General features: G+C 35.0%; 1 protein-coding gene across 1 annotated transcript in view; it reads right to left on the bottom strand.

Annotated features, from left to right (window-relative positions):
• The window catches only part of IL1RAPL1 (interleukin 1 receptor accessory protein like 1), a 381,033-nt gene that overhangs the window by 277,242 nt on the left and 85,616 nt on the right, over nucleotides 1-18,175 (bottom strand). The window contains exon 7 of the mRNA XM_059817534.1: nucleotides 17,773-17,926. Coding sequence (XP_059673517.1) covers nucleotides 17,773-17,926 — 154 coding nt within the window. The remainder of the gene's footprint in view (nucleotides 1-17,772; nucleotides 17,927-18,175) is intronic.

Raw genomic sequence — 18,175 nt, 5'->3', positions numbered from 1 at the left:
CACTGTCACATCCAACCTGCCTTCATAAAAGCCTGCAGCTGACTAGAAAAATCTAGATTAGCTAGAAATGAGCAGCTCTTACCTGCCAACACTCCTTGAGGTTTACCTGTTGCATCAACAGCATGAGGTCTGACAGTCGTAGGCAACTGTGTATTGTACAGTTTTCACTGTCAGTTTGACATGTTGCCTCGTCTAGAAGCACTAGCATCTTTAGACAGAGAAACAACTACCAAGTGGGTGCTGCTGGAAAGCATTTTGCACAGCTCGCCTCTGAGGAGCCAGATTGTGGGCAGTCTGAGAATCAGAGCAGAGAGAGACTGGGCGCAACACGGGAATTTTTCAGCTGACCTTTCTGGAAAATTTTGATGTCTGTCTCAGTTCTCACAGCAAAGTTCAGTGTTTAGTTTTGCAGTAGTGTTAATAACCAGTAGTATTGCTAAGATTCCTTGAGCCTCATTTGCTACAGTATCTGCCTTCTCTAACACATGACCTCCTCCCAAATTTCCTCACTTCCACACGCTTAAGTTCTTAATTATAATTTTTTTTCATTTACTTTTGCATTCATATTTCATTGACCATTAAGACTTGACTCACAATTCTGAAAAACCTAGAAACCAAACAAGTCATTAGCAAGCAATGTTTAAAAGCCTGATTTATAATGTAAGCATTCACTTTCTTACAGATGACATACGAAAAAAAGATTAGAATTCTAAGTGCTTGTCTAGTTGTCGAGCTGCTTCAGACTCACATTTACAATTTTTGCAGCTTGCAATCTAACCTCTATAACAATGCCTGAGTGGAGTACCAGACATGTGGAATCAAGTTCCAAAGGCCAGTCAAGGTTATTTTAAAATAATGTGATATGTGGATGCAAAAATCCCACCTTACTTTTACCAGACAAAATAAAAAATATTTCTCATTTTGCCTAGCTAAAGTGTTTGGCTTTTTTTCAGTGCAGTGGGAGAAGGATGGAGGAGGGATTACAGGCTGTGACAGGTTATTTGTATAATAAAGCCACATTAAACATTAATTTTGTCTTTTAAAAATCTATTCTGATATTCTTTATGCATTTACATTTCAATATTATATAACATTTGTGCATAAGATGCGCAGGTATTTCTCAAATGTCTGTATAGGTAGCCAACATAACCTTAGGGAGGGAGAAAAATAGGTTCATGTATTTGACAGTATTATTTGTTTTGCTATAATGCTGTTTCTAGATTAAAAGCAACTAAGCAAGTAAACCAAAATCATGCAGTACATTATAAAGTAATAGTTTCAAAGGCAATTTGGAGCCTCTCACTTGTAATGTTACTTAAAATGAGGACAACGTTATAAAGCTTTTTAAACAGGAAAAGGTTGCATAATGCCGTTGACATATTTCACCATGACAGGTAAAGGCAAAGCTGACAGGTAAAGGCAAAGCTCTTCAATGGATTTTATATAAATTCTAAAATGATTGTGAAAACTACCCTTGGGGGGGGGGGGGAAATCATTATTTAATAAATAAGTAAATGATGCCTAGCTCTGCTTCATTGGATCAATCTATACAAATCTTGGGCAGTAAACTTACATAGAGGCATCATTTCAGTGAGATTCAGGAGGGTACATTCTTCACCAGCTGAATGCAGAAATACATAATGTAAAAAAATTAACTAAATATCCATAACCTGTGAACTTCTCCCAGAATGTCACTCATAATTTCAACTGAGCAAATCTTGTAAAATACCTGTTATAGAGCCTGTTGGTACATGAACAATAAATTAAAAGCCACATAACCATTTTTTTTTTTAATAGAAATTAGAATAAAAATTCAGTGTGATATCTCTGGTAATCATAACAATGTCTCCATATACAACCTTAAAAACCAAAATCCATTTAATAGTTTAAAGAATGCCAAATAGTCTTCCCTGTAGCTGTAGCAGTATTTAACCCTTCCCAAGTATTCATAGCTTTAATCACTTTTCACAATGGTTTGCCCTCTTGTTTTTCTCTCGCTCTGCTATTTCTTTTATAAATCAGTTACACAGAGTAAAAAGAAATCCAAGCATATTCATTCCACTTATACTGTTTTCTTTAATGGAATGTCAACAACTATTGTCTTCTGAAGAGCTCCATTGTACCATGGACTGCTGAAACCTACTATGTTATAGAAGCTGTGATTACAGCAGCCATTCACGATGGCAGATACAACTGTATTCACTTAAATATATCCCCGTCTTTTAACTGGCTCACTACAGTCTTAGGTGTCAATATTATCTTGTGAAAAATGGTACTGATTCCAACAGTAGCGAAAATCATAAACACATTTACAGTAGCCCTTCTGTAGAATCGTAAACAGATTCCAACAGTAGCTAAAATCATAAACACATCTACAGTAGACCTTTAGAAAAAAATCACTGTCTTCTCTATGTGTTTTTTTGTCATCTCTAGTAATAGAAGCTTCTTACTCCTTCCATCTTCACATATTCATTTTCTCCCATACCCACTGAATCTTTCAAGGTGTATTGTTAAAGTCTTCCTGAGCTCCTGTTCCACAGCAGAAGGAAAGGTTTGTTTGTCTCAAACAAATACTCTGTTTATACACACTTGTACTACTGTCTTGGTTTGAATTCACAGCAAACCTTTCCCCTGTCCCCAGAAAAACTGTCATCTTATTTAGGAAAAAGAGTTTGTGCATCACTACAGGCATGAAAATCTGCCACTTCTCTCATAGAAGATCTTTCTAACAACATAGACTAAGCAAGATTTTTAATAGTTCTCTTTTCAGAATATGAGATATCATCTTAGAGTAATATGCATAACCAATTGACAAGTGCAAAGCCAGGTAGTATTAAAATACTGAGGAAATCTACTTGCTTGAATATAGATTTCTAGAAACGTTTAGATGCCTGAAGACATCTTGCATGGCCTCAATCTCTTATTTTAGAGGGGCACAACTCTCTCATTCATCTTGTGCCAATCTTGTATGGATTTCTCATTAACATTCCACTATAAAACTATGTTTAGGAACTGAATTTCCCTGTAACTGTCCATTATACAACCATTTAACCTTGCATTAAAAGTGTCTTTTTCTCCCAGGGCAGAAAGTCCCATATATTTCTTCAAAGAAATGTTACTCCAAATTTGATGAAGGTTAAATACAGCTAAATACTGTTAAAAATATTCATTTTTTCCCCTTAAAACCAAAATATAATAAACCAAACAAACACAGAAGCAACTTATTCTCCTCCCCTCCCCTCCCCTCCCCTCCCCTCCCCTCCCCTCCCCTCTCCTCTCCTCTCCTCTCCTCTCCTCTCCTCTCCTCTCCTCTCCTCTCCTCTCCTCTCCTCTCCTCTCCTCTCCTCTCCTCTCCTCTCCTGTTGGCAAAGATTTTGGAGAAGAGAAAGAGGATTTGTTTGAACTGGGAATGTTTTCTGTTGACTGGTAATCAGCGAGCTCCATTCAGATTTAGTGAATGGGTGTGTGTATCTTTAATTATAAACACTTAAATATTTTTAAGTAAAAGTACAACAGGTAAAACTAATGTTAAAACAGTCATGTGAATATGCTTTATATTTGAATAAGTAAAAAAAAAAAATCAAATGTCTCTTAGCTGCAGATGAACGCTCTTTTCAGCCTCTTTCAAATCTTTTAACATAACAGCCCACCACTGCAGTGTGGATTATCTTTATTTTTTTTCAAAATCCTATACAGGCTACAGGAAAATGCAAATAGTGTCAATGCAAACCCACTTCAGTATTTTGATTCTATGACAGACCTATTCCAGCACTGGCCTAGCTTCTCTTTTAATGGCTGAAATTGCAGAAAACAACTTTTTTCTATCCTAACAGGTCAATAATGCTGAAAGACCTCTAACAAAATAAATACCCTTTGGTATGCGTGGTGAAGAAACAATCCATATCCTGAAAATTTAACAGTGTTTCAGTTAATTAAACTGGATGTTATCAACTGCCATAAACAAACAAGAATTAAGACACCCCCTAATTCAGTTCTTGAGCCAGAATTGCATTTCATACTCTACTCATTTCATTTCCTCTTCCATAATGTGCATGAGTAGGAACTGTAAGGACCACCTACACATGTAGCTATTCATTCTGTAACAATTTACTTATTAAAAAAGTCTCCTTTTTGCTCACAAAAGCCTTTTAAAATCCCAAGAGTAGATTCATCATTTTTCTATTGACTCAGTATAGTATTTTTAATCAAGTTAATGCAAGTTTTCTGTCCTTTGATACTATGAAGCACTCAGTTTAATAAGGAAACTAGGTCAGCTGGAATGTTTTTTTAGAAGAGCTGTTTTGTCATACATTCAAAAATGGAAAGAAAATTTTCAAGTCATAAAAGTCTTATAATTTGGCCTGTAAGGCCTAAAAGAGTCATTTATATTGTTTGGGTTTGTTTTATCTTTGCTGAATTAAGTCACAGTTTTCAGAATTGCTGTTTTAAAAAGACAGGTCAGAAAAAACCAAGTAACACTGACAACTAAAAAGAAATTATCACATTTCTTATGGAATTATTAAGTAATAACAGGACCCTGAACTTGTATTTAAAGATAGTATTTTCTTCCAACTTACATAAACTACAGCATTAAGTAAGACATTTTCAGTGCTTTATGTTTTCTGTCCACCCCATAGCAGGCATATATACCTGTAGATCTTTCTGAGTGGAGTTTATAAATCATTGTTCCTTCAGCTTTATGTGCATATCAAATCTGCTATGACAGATCACGAGGATGTTCATGAACCACATAGACAAGAAGACACCTAAAGCAGAACAGTACAGAATTTAGCTTTTGAAAACATGAGATGTAATCTGCCAACTAGCATTTATAATATATTAGAGTAAGGCATTACAGAGCACATGCAAAAGTACTTTGAAATGTCCTTGACTCTTCAGAAGCCAGAATAGTTCTTTCAGATATTTTTCTCCTTCAATCTTTTGAGCCTGTATTTGTCAGAACAGTAGGTGCATACGACTATCTCCTATTAAGTGTACAGCTTTTTATTTGTGCACAAGAGTAGGAAAAAATAAATGCTTTTCCTGTTATGATCACATAATTTCCAATAAATGTGACATTAACCACATTTTGCAGGTGTCTTTTCTTCCTTAATCTCTGTTCCTGCCCTCCTATTCATCCTAAGAAACTGTCATTCCTCAAATGTGACCAAAAAGTCTAGATTTTGCTAGCTGTACAAAAATGACAAACAGTTTACCTCGCCTTATTTTTTCTTTTTTCCTGAAGGTGTCGGGGTAGCTCCTCAGAAAACTGAAATTGCTCAAAAAAATCTAGAATTTTTTTTTTTTAAAAAGCATATACAACCCACACAAAGGAATGAGCCTATTTCTATTTAAATTAGCTTATCACAATGCATTTTTTGCCCTTTGCCAAGCTATTCATGAGTGACTTCTTGAATTCTGAATGCTAGCTCAAAAATACCGAAAAAATACTGGAATTGTTTTGAAGGAACAAAACACCTGAAAAATCAAAACAGAATTTCAGCAACGCTCTGCCACTGTATGGAGGGTTGACTGCTCAGCCAGAGGCTGTGGCTGCTCTGTTTCTTGGATGCAGGTGGGTAGGTGCTCCCTTTGGCCCCGCACAAGCAGTCGTCCCTGCAGCCTCCGTCCGCAGCAGGTTATTTTTGCGCTGCCTTCCTACCAAGCCTTGGCTTGCCTGCTGCTGATGTCTGAGTTTTGCACAGGGGTGGATGCACAGATGGGTGGTTTGCAGGAGGGCAGGAGCAGCCACAGCACTGTTTGTGGGGAGGCAGGGTGGCCCCTTGGGAGGTCCCCGCTGCTGCTGCCACTGAAGCACATCTTGGAAGCGACGCCAAGACCCAAAGTGCATCGCCAGTCTGTGCTTTCAAAGGGCAGGCTTGGCAGAATGAGAGAGGCCTGTTTTGGTCATTGAAATCACAAACAGTGTCAGATTCAGGGGGGCTGGTATTGTTACAACAGCTCCAGCATGGGTTGCTATAAGGCAGCTGGTGCTTGGGCTCTAGCACCAGGCACAAAGCTCTGGAGGAAGCAGGAGGTGTTCTCAGCGAGTAATGCTTTCCTCCCATGCTGTGCATGGAAGAGACAAGGTTTCCTGGTAGAGCTGTATGACAACAACATAAAAATCACATCTCTCCTCAAGTTCTTCATCCATCTGGGCATTACTGCCAGTTGATACAGACAATAAAAATGCCCTGTTAGAAGACACAGATAAGTAGTGAACAGAAGTAGTAGTTTAAAAAAAATCTACCATCTCTACGCTGAAACATTGTAACCTACCTACTTACTAATAAAACAGTTATTCTGTTTTCTGCAGCTCTCAAATCCAAACCTTTGTATTCAGAGAGGACTCAATCTTCTTTATGTTTAGTTAGAGTTGTATTCACAATAGTGAAATATAAAAGGAAAGCTTTCAGTTGTCTTGTTACCACAATCATCACTTTCAAAGAAAGCACAGAATGGAAAAGGGTACACTCTGTGTTACATGTGAAGCACAGTTTATTCTAGCTGCCAAAATGAATCAAACCAGTAATATTTTAATCAAAACCCCTATACTTATTTTGCACAATGCAGGTAGCTTAAAGAAATGCATGCTGTGATTCCATCCTAAGAAAACCTAAATACCATGAAAAAAAATAATAGTAATGCCATTGTAGACATGATGGCTTAGACAAAACAAGGTAGAAGCAATGTATTTTATTAGACCAGCTGGTATATTAAACCCCTGAGATCTGAAGACAGCCTTGTATACTCAAAAGCTAGCTTATTTTTTTCAGCTGTACATCTCAGTGTAAAAAACAACATTTCTACTACAGATTTGTTCTTGTCTGCTTCAAAAAGCTGTCATTAATTTTTGGACTTGTTTTATAACAACAAAATATTATGTAGAGCCAGCTTACCATTTCCGAAGATTATAAACATAACAACTGTGAAAGCTTAAAGTAGGATTCATATAATTTAGATGCCTATATTATAAATCTACATCTGAGTTTGTCACCTAAATCTCCTTTGATAGTCAAGAGATGGAAGTGGGACTTTGTATAACACTACTCATCTGATGTTTCATGTATTGGCATTAGGAGGGGACAAGTCATGCCATGGAATTGCTATAAAGAGCAACTAGCTCATATGTGGATGGCTGTTAAGTATTAAAGTTAGGTGAGAGGAATCTTACCTCTAGAGAAAAAACACAAAATAGATCATATAATCACCATAAATAAACCTCCCACAACTTGAGTAAAATTATGCTGTGGGACTGTTGACTCCATAAAGGGCTTATTAAGGACTGTGAGTATTTCTTGTCATATCCTGTGTCTGGAGAAACATCATCGTCTTGTTTAACATGGGAAGGATGCAGTGAGGAGAGACAGAATGATTTAGAAAGGGGGAAAACTCACAGGCATCTTTCTATTCTAGTTCCTCCCTCTACACTTTGTTTAAAGAATATGGAGGAAATCCACTGATTTATATCACTCCTCAATCTTGTTTCTATGAAGTTATATCTCATTTTTAAATTAATGCAGTTCTGGATGTGAATATAATACTCCAAAGTGAAAAGAAAAACTGAATTAAAGAAATGAAAAATGTCATTGCTGGTTCCAATTTCTTTCTCATATTCAAACAATTACCATATGTTATCAACTTCCCACAGAAAAAAATAAGTTGGTGAAATTGTTTTCCTATATTAAGCTCTCACACAGATAAGTAAAACATCAGAAGTTAAATTATGATATAATTTTGATTTATTCATTCCTATTCCTTTTCACATATCTTTAATTTTTAAACTTTTCAGATAAAGTACCCTAGAACAGAAAATTTGTTCTCTTGACTGCTACATTTTCCAGTAAGCCAGTAGGTGCTTTATCCATACTGATTCCAGTAAGAATAGGATCAAACTATTTACCAAGTGAGTAAATGAAGAAGAACAATAGTTTCATCCAGATCCAAAATTAAAACCTGTATTTTAGAGTAATGTAAAAATAGATGGGCAGGTTTTCTCCTTTTATTATGGTAAAAAAAGATTTCATTTACTGTTCATTCTGTTTTGGATGGTCATTATGCAGCTATCATGCCTTTTTTCCTGCTACTAAAACATGATGAAGGTATTTTAAAATTTCTTTTTAAAAAGTAATTGATTAATTAATTGAAAGAAATTGCATGAGAGAACAACCAATAAAACACCAAGGTGATTTGCAGGCTTGTTTTTTTTAAAAAACTCTAATTTCACTTTTTTAAATAAACTTGAGTTATGATCTTTTTTAACAAAAATGTCAAAAGATGAAATATTGGCTCTGTTAAGTCCATGGGCAAACTACCACTGATAAAGAAACCAAGGTTTTACTCTTGATTCATGTTTGTAAAAGAATTCCAAGTAAAACTTGTTTCTTACATTTGGTATGCACTGTTTTTCCATTGTTTATATACTATGATATTTTAGATGGTTAATTAATACTGTGATGCAACAACATGAAAAAAAGTCTGATCACTTCTTTTTTTGGGCATGGTGAAGGATAGATGACAATATTTCTGAGCTCATCTCAAGACATGAATACTCTTTAAGATAAGTGTACTTTTGATATAGTGGAATACATCTCAGATACTTTCTATATGATTTTGATGTTACTGTTCTCTTAATGCTGTACCCAAGCAGGTAATGCTGCAGTAAAAATGAGATGTCTTTCTTCTTCTTTAACAAAGTTTTTCTGCCTGTAATAACAATTGCAATGATTTCAGATACATGTATTATCTGGAATTTCTCCCTGACTGTGTGTACTACTAATATCGTTTCACTTAGTAGCTCTGAGCTAAGAATTTGACTAAGCCAATTGAAAGATATTGAAAACAATGGAAAATTGCCCTCCATTTTAAAGCTAAATATTCAGTTAGTGCAATTGTGTACAGACTGTTTTGAAGTTTGTGTACAGATTGTTTTTAAGGATGGAGGTAAGACAAGGTCCATATGCTATTACACTTGTTCATTTTATACTCAAGTTTATTAAAATACCATCCTGGAAGACTCCACTGTACACATAAATTATTTAAAGCTTTCAAAGAAAAGCTGGGGAAATGATAAATGCTTGGTTAGGACAATATTGTTGGATTTAACATACTCTAGGGGAATATAAAAGTAAAATGAAGTCTTCTGGTTCCATAGCAATAATGCGAAACATTAACATTGAATGTCATTTAACTAAATTTTAAAAGGTTGCTTAACAAGCATCTTGGGTGCCTTAAGAACAGATTTATATAATTTTTGTAGCATCTTATTGAACTAAGGGTTTGTAAGTCTTTTATGTCTTTAGTAATCACTAACACTTACAATTTTGTGAGAAACATTTTTGTCTACAGTTTCCTTCTCTCTGTAGAATGGAGCTCATCTTAACAACTTTACCACACTAAACTGAAACAATGGGAAGCAGCACCATGGTAACAACATCTACTCAAAATGTTTCTTTTTCAGTATTCTGATATGACCTATAAAGAAAGGGAAACTGACCACACAAAGAAACTTCCATCACACCAAGAAATGGCATTTCCTTAATTCTCTCTCAATTGATGTAAAAACCATATTTGTTTGGAAGTACTATTTTTTTACATTAGTTTTTAAACTTACACACAAAGCCACAATTGAAAAAAAATCTGCAGGGGAAAAAAAAAAAAAGTCTAATACAAGTTTAACAAGTCATCAGGTTCCTAATAAAAACACTATGGATAGAAACAAGCAAAAATGTCATAATTTTAACAACAGCATACACAGTAACACACTGCATTTGTTACATAATATCTAATTTAAGTGGAATTCTTCATTTACATCAGGGAATAAGATTTCTTCTACTGATAATGATGTGTTAAAACATCCCCTTAACTTTCACTGACACCATATTGTCAACAGGGAGTACAGAACTCCAACAGAAGTCATGACTGCACCATCAATTATACTGTTTCGTAGCATCTCCCCACGTTTTATGTATTTTTTCCTCTCATTAACATTGTATGAGGTAAGCAGAGGCATCAATGGGCATAACAGACAGTGAACAAGGATGATTAAAATAAGCTTGTAAATACTGAAACTTACTTTAATGTACTAAACCCCAAACTTTCTAATATGTCTTACAGTTTTGTAACTAATGTTCTATTTTTACATTATCCGCACACAAAGCCACAAGAGACTGATCACTTCTCCTCTCCTGAAGATACACTATCAGGAAGAGAGGAAGACTTAGGTTATAGCAAGGGAAGTGCAAAATAAGGTGTACTTGTATAAAAAGCATTAGTAAAATAAAAAGTCAGCAATAGAGGTCATGTCCTGGAGGAATTTTTGACAAATAACATAAAAATATAGCAACTAAGAAGGAGAGAATATTATGGAAGGTATATTATGCATGAATTAGAACTTTGTTCAGAATGACAAACAAGTAAACACATCACCCAAAAGGAACAAGTTTTTAATCAGATCTAATTTTAGGCAGAGGAAATGCTACTCCTTCTACAGCCCATAGAGACTGTCTTTAAGATAAGTTCTGACCACTGAACTCTCTCTAGTTCTCTGAACTACTGTCTAGAGGACCTTCTCTCTCTCCAGTGACCACGGATGGGAATAATGTCCAATTATTAAAGCTGGCCTTTGTGAACACCCCAATCTGGCATATCACAAAGGTAGAAATGTCAGAAGGCCACCAGCAGGAAGGTTCAAAATAGAGCTGGGAGTCTGCCTCTCTTTAACTTATGCATCTGTTCTTTCGCTAAGTTGCTGAAGTTGGTTTTCTAATTCACAATTTCAACCTATAACATACAGTACATGACATCATTTGCACTTACTTTGAAGTAAAATACATAAAGCTTTGTTCATTGCTGTCTTCATATAAGGCTGGTTTTGAATAACCCACTAAACCCATTTACAATGAATATGTTAAATGAACATTTATAGAGAATGTTTTAATCAAATCTCTACATAACATTCCGATTATTATTACTGAAATGCAAACAGGAGATTAATTTAGACCCTTGTTTTCAGCTGTACAAAAATGATTGCACTATAAAAGAAGATCACTCATGTCTAATAAAAATAATCCAACCCACTCTTCAGCCATGAATTTGTTAAACCTACAGGATTTTATGTTTTATAAAAATTCTAGGTTGGTATTTTGAACACACTACTTTCATAATGAGACTATTTTTTGCTTTATATTTTATTAGTCTTTGCACAGAATAATGGTAAATAGAATTTCTATCTACCTCAATATGTTCTGGAGTTGAATTAAATTCATGACGAACAACAGGAATGAACATCAGCTCTGATAATCATTAGGATCAGCTGAAGCAAGGAGGGGCTGGATGCATTCAGAATGGTTCATCCCTGTCATTAACTGCAGAAATCAAGCAGAGTCTGTTCTCAAGCTCTAAATGCTTGGGAAAAAAACATCTTTGTTCTTTAACACTTTTCTCACTTAGCACCTGCCAAAAAAAAAAAAAGAGGTACATGCTTATTGCAGCACCTTTCTGCATTCCAATGTATTGAAGGAGAAAGAGCAGCAGAACTGGAAAGAATTAATGCCAAGATTTTGGGGAAAAATGGTGCACATTTTGTCTTATACAGTCAGAATGCAGACCACTTAAAGCAGGCTAAAGCCTTCAAAGTCCCCTTTCTCCCCTCTTCCCCCCCAAAACATTGTGACTTGCCATGTATATGAGATCCAAATGTAGTGAACTGTGAGGCTAGATATATAATTTAATTATAATTATTTCTTCATATTATTTATTTTCACAGTGGACTTCTCAACACTAAAAATACATATGTACATATAGTAATTTAAGATTTTCTACTGTGTTAATGAAGACTAATTCTGTCAGAAAGCAAAAAAGACAAAGCTAATTCAACAAATCCCAACCTTTAAGCAACACTAACAGAGCCAACCACTGTATAACTGTGAAACAAATTACATTCCCTTTTTTGCCCAAAAAATCTGAAGACAAAAAAAGCCATGGGTAGCAGACAGAAAAGAGTAAACTGGCACTTTCAAGATTATTGCAGAAATATTTTAAACCAAGCAGACTAAATTTAAATAATAAAAAGATTGTACAAATTTACATTAAATTTAGTATTGCTAAAGCTTGATTGTGAACATGCTCGAATCTCTAAATCTAAAATTGTGCTTATTCCAGCAGGAGTTGTTTTCAAGGGGACTTTAAGGGTACTAATCAACGAATAAAGACAATAGAGGGTATCTCTGAGGAAAAGCTTCAGGAGTAAGAACATACTGATTAGCTCTGATTTCATCTGCGAGGTATAAGGGCTTCTCACTTTTAACAGAATGGAAAAAATATTCTAATATTTAAAACTAAAAAGTCGTGGAGGAATTGAATGCTTTAACTGCAAGGCTGACAGGGTCTGTTTGTTGTATGATGTTCACCATGGAGAACTATTTGATATTTCAGTGGGGAGACATATACTCTCTGTTAGACCCAAGCTGGACTTCATTTGACCTGAATGAAATTCTGCAAAGGTAGAAAGAGTTTGTGTTTGCAAATGTCTTGGTAGTATAAGTAACAAAAATAATATGACTAAACCTAATGTTTAATTAAAAGAAATCACTGCTGGAAAATATTTTTGACCCATGTTGTGCACTATGACTAAATTAATACTATGCTGTTAAAATATGATTCTTTCCCAAGTCTGAACATACACTTAATTAAGTATGTCACAGAGAGCAGGTATCCCTTAATTAAAATTCCACATAAAAAAGAAAAAAATGCTAATCTGACCAATCCGAAGGTACAAATGTCTACAAATGTTTTTGCACATTGCAGGGCTTTTTAAAACATGTAATTACATAACCAGAAACCAAGAACTACCAATTATGCTGTTTATGTGTGTATTTTCTTTAGTTACAAGCTAGAATAATCAGTGCATAGTTTGCATTTTGCAAAGCAGACAATTTCTAAGTCAGACCTCAGAACAATAAGGAAATTGATTCAAATCACTTAGATGATAATACATTTTCAGTGTGGGATACCGATCTTCCAAACAACATTAAAATCAAAGCAAAAAGGATTATCCTAACAAAAACCTGAAACATACATCCACATTCTGGATCAGCAGTAAAGTATATACTTATTCTTGGTAAAGGAATAGGTACATAACATTTGAAGATTTTGTGTATCATTTACAAATGTTAGTGCAATGGTGTTGCCATTAAAAAGACTTTTTTAAAAAAACCAAAAATATGAGCACTATATATAGTTGTTACTTTAAAGGTGTACCTAAGGTGGCATTCAGTGCTTATAATTTAAGCTAAGAAAGGGCAATTTGTTTCCTCATTTTTTAAAAGGAGGGAAAATAATCTTTTTCCATGGCTTAGGGATTTTCAGAGGCTATAGTTAGGTGAGGTGGATACCTCCTATAAAGTGAGTTTGGCCATTTTCAAAATGTGTGAATTTCTTTCTTTTTTTTTCAACTTTAATTCTAAATCAGAATATGAGCCATTCCATATTCCACTATGAGGCACATAGGTATGTAAGGAGTGAAGCACTGAGGTTATCGCAACAAGCATACACATCAATACTGAAAATAATGTGCCTATATAATTACATCTATAGTTTAATAGTCTATAATAGCAACAATGGTTTCCTTATAGGAGACAGCAAGGCTGCCAAAGTACATTGTGTGGAAAAATAACGGGGATCCTGGAGTTAATGATCTTCCACGGTTGCCCAGAGAGAAGGAGAGGTGAGGAAGGCAGGCTGCTGCCCTGACCCACCAGTGTCGTAACAGGCTCACCCTGCCTGCCTTAAGTAATCCAGGAGCTGCTACTTATTTTATGGTATTGCAGTTGCTTATACATATGGTCCTGTTCTTCCAACAAAGTATTGTGAAGATTTTCTACCTTCTACTCTAATTCCTATGTGTAAAACTAGAAAGAGAGCTTTTTATGATTGTTATAAGGCCAAGAAAACTGTTTCTATCCTTTCTCATATTCTCTGAAGACATCCTATCTTTTCTTCCCCAATAAGATTTATGTTATTCTTCCTTTTTTATTATGAGAGGAAGCCACTCTTGTCTTAAAAGTCACCAGGAACTTCAGGTTACTCTGGCTGTCAGTGTACTTTCGACATACTGACAGGATACTTTCCTCATATGTAGTTATGTGTATATGTCACCTCAGTATTAGGTCTGCCTTTCTAATCTAGGTAGATCTATGGTGCCCATGACTTTATAATTGGAGATTCAAACTTGTGTATATTTGAAACAAAGAACAGAGATATTATTTGCACAAAGTAGCACAAGAAGTCTGTGAAAGAAAAGTTTAGCAACTCTCTTACCCCACAAATTCAGCAAAGGATCATTCTCAGGAGGTCTTAATAGTTTTTTTTCTTTTGATTTCATTTATAGAACACCAAAATTATAATTTGCAAAAAAGACTGTTTACAATAAATAACTTCAAGTTGTTCGTACAAATGACTGCCTGGGACCAAACTTAGTTTCTAATCTGAAGAAAAGTTTTCAGTAAAAATTGTTCAGAGATAGGCTATCTACTGAAATAATGCTACTTTCCAAAATAATATTTTTTATCTTGTTCATTTCAGTTTGAGTTTTGGAGAGCCAAAGGAAGAAGAAAATTTTAGGTTACTGGAGAGTATCCCTACGATTGTGTAACTACTCTCTGGATATTCTGCCTGATTCTTGCCTCTGCTAGGTAGAAGGAAGGACAAGAATACTGCTTTAATCCAGTTCTGCTCTCTGCTTAACACACCGAATTCTGTTATGTCAACAACCAGATACCTATGATTGCCTAGCAAACTAATTAACCGTTTGATTTCTTACTAGGCAATGGTAATAATGCACAAAGGTGGATTTTCAGCTTCTATAGAATACTACAAATGTATACATGTATAACACCTGGCTCATGGATTTCTTGCAGCAGACGTGGGTTTTTTTCTGTACTAGAGGAAAGACAGTATATTCCAGGAAAGAAATGTAGAAAGTCCAAATTCCAATCTTACTTAAACACATACATGGAAACATAGCACACAGAAAATGGAAAAAAATAAGTGACTGTGTTTTCTAATGATGGATGTGTGATGGTTGGACACCCACCATTAGCACACAAGGTAATGTTAATAAATACAGAGAGTTATTCTTCATAAATCCCATTTTGATAAGCACATTACAAGTTGATAAACACATTACAACTTCCCATATGTTCTGGAAAGTCTGAGGCAAACTGGTAATTCTTACTCATATTTTTGAAATTCTTTTATTCTAACTAAAAAGTATGTTTGGCAGAGAAATTTCAAATGTCTTAGAAATGTTTTTTTCACTCCTTGTGGAGCTGGGATTTATTGATGGAATTTGTTCTTAAAAACGGTTCACACAAACATCATCATTTATTGATACTGCCTGGAGACATGTCAGAGACTGTACATCAGAAAGATACATCATTCCTTTGTTTCAATTAATTATGTTTTCATTAATACAGTAAAGCAATCAAGTATCAATTTAATTTTCTACTTTTAATTGGACATTTAAAAGATTTATTTCTCAGTTCCTGAATTAAAGTTTAATTCCTTTTTCAAAACAAACAGTCCCTTCCACCCCCCATTTATTCTATATATTCCTCAAACTATGTCCAGGGCAACTCAAACCGGTTTTCAGCTCACAGAGGAAGCACAACAGGCACCTAAAGCATGAATCTCTTCCTATAAAGCATTGATAAGAAGTCTTATCAAGATATCAATACAGAGGTAGTATAAAATTAGTAGTACTATGAGTAAATCTGTTTGTTCTGTTTAGTCACATAATGTTGTAAAGATGGTATGAAGACCTACATTACTACCCAAGCAGTTTACTAGTTTGGAAGTTGTCCTTATATCTGCTGGGGTTTGCAGAGGTGGAAACAGAATAATTGCCTCCGTATGCATTCATTCATTTTTAGCACATCAAAATCAGCTAAGTCTCTTTCTGTCTCTGTCTAGTTAAACATTAAATACTGAACTGCTACCTACACCACAAGTGATGAATTACATTTTTTAAACTATTACTAAAAATATTAACATGCATCTGGTTCCATCTCCTTTCTGTCAGTCTGAGTATGTTTGAATTACTGCTACGTGGTCGAGCACCAACCATAGGGACAGAAGGGATCACCTGAGGACTGAGGGAATATGTACTCTTTGAATCCATACATCATATATTGCAAAAGATAATTGACAACCTCCTTCTGGTATAAATCAAATTCTTGAAGACTCTGTATCTGCTTTCTTTATATGAGAGTCAATCAAACAGAGTATATGGAGGTTTACTGTGAGGTTAATCACTAGACAGTAATTGCCTGTCTGTACTGACCAAATAAATCAATTCCATACAAAAAAAAAAAGATAAAGAGATCCTGGATATTGAGCTGAAATAGATATGATTGATTAATTGAATTCTCTCAAAACAACATAAACAATATGATTTCCAGACTAATCTACTGGAAGAAAATTACAAACCATAGTTCACTATAATTTCTGATAATGTGAAGGGCAAATGGGATACATCAAAATAGAGAATAAACTTCACCATAAGTGTTGTTACAAATTGTTGGTGTGCAATGTATTTATATATTACTAAAAAGGAACAAGAAAAGGCCACAGAACTCCCTTCTCTAAGATTTGTTTCTTGGTTTATTTGGTACTTTGAGGGTGCAAGAACTTGCACATGCAAACATCTTTGTCAACCATATGAATCTAATTCACCTCCAGTTTGCCAGGAAAATCCTGTTTCTGCTTTCTGTTGGGGCATATATTGTGGAACTAGACTGCATTACATAGATCATGATGTACTCCTGTCTTCCAATGTCATCCTATAATTCTAGAGGCTAATTTACTACCTTAGGTTCATGTTCAGCTATATTCTTTACATGTTTGTAAAACCGAGGTTAGAGGTCTGGTGAGGAACTGAATATGTAATGGACCATTCTTCATACTGTTCTGCCGCTTTGGATATTACTATTATGGTATGTATTTTGGTTTCATCTATGATAGATTTTACATATTGATATGGTAGTTTTAAATGCAGATTATATTAAATGCAACTTCTTCAATTGCTGTTTGCTAAATTATAGAGTTTATTTATGTTACATAATTACTCTGTAGAACTTGATACTTCAAAATGTTTTTGAAGCCAAGAATAAATGGATTAAAAAAATAATCAGACTAATGGAAAATAGGTTAATTGGTAATCATGGCACATGACGATTGAGATCAGGAAGTTCTTGAACTGTAAACTACAGAAAGCTAGGAGAGAATACCAGAGGAAGAATGCTACCATGCTTCAGCCATGCGCTGTTTGAACGCTACCCCTTGTATACCTATCACCCAGTTGCAATGGTCTCACCGGGCTAGAGATACTGCTATTGGATTGTAGCTACAGCCATTCTTATGTCCCAAGACATTTAACCACATGAAGAAGTATGCTAGACTTCATGATCTTATTTTTTGTTAGAGGTAGTGCTTGCTGAAACTACCTGTTCCTTGTTCATCTTTTCCATTCAAAAACAAGACCTACCCACAAGTTTTGCAGTAGACCAAAACTCAGACTTGTTTAAAATGTTACACGTATCACTGTGAAGTATTCAGGACAGCTTTGATATATCAGCCGTTCATATCTAGGCACACAGCAAAGTTTTGTGCAAAAGCAGTTTACGTAGGTATAATGACTCAAATACGCACAACTCAATTCACAATATTCAATGTTTTTTCTAAATATAAGAGATAGCAAGGGCCTGTAATTACCTGTAACTGTTAATTCCGTAGTTCTTCTGACAACAAAGAATCCATATTTTAACTCACAAGTGTAATTTCCAATGTCATCCTCTCTAACTTCCCGAATGACAAGAGTGTCCTTTTTAAACACAATACTTGATCTCCACGTCTTTGACTTGCATTCCTGTTTAAAGATAATATAACACTTCAGTGACTATGTTCTTACACTTAAATTGGACCACTGACGACAATGCTTCTCAAAACCAAGAAGGCTAGGCAAGAGCTCAGGCTAGTTATGAGCTTTACATACAGTAAATATCTAAAAATCCCATTCAGTTAAGTGTTGATTAAAAAGAAAAGAGACTATAGAATTTTATCAACTGACTTAATATTTGCCTTCTGACAAGAAAAAGAAGAAAATTTGATTCCTTTG

The sequence above is a fragment of the Gavia stellata genome, chromosome 1 (genome assembly GCF_030936135.1).
Source record: "Gavia stellata isolate bGavSte3 chromosome 1, bGavSte3.hap2, whole genome shotgun sequence".
Lineage (NCBI taxonomy): Eukaryota > Metazoa > Chordata > Aves > Gaviiformes > Gaviidae > Gavia > Gavia stellata.
Note: the sequence above shows the minus strand (reverse complement) of the source record. Positions and strands in the feature narration are given on the sequence as shown.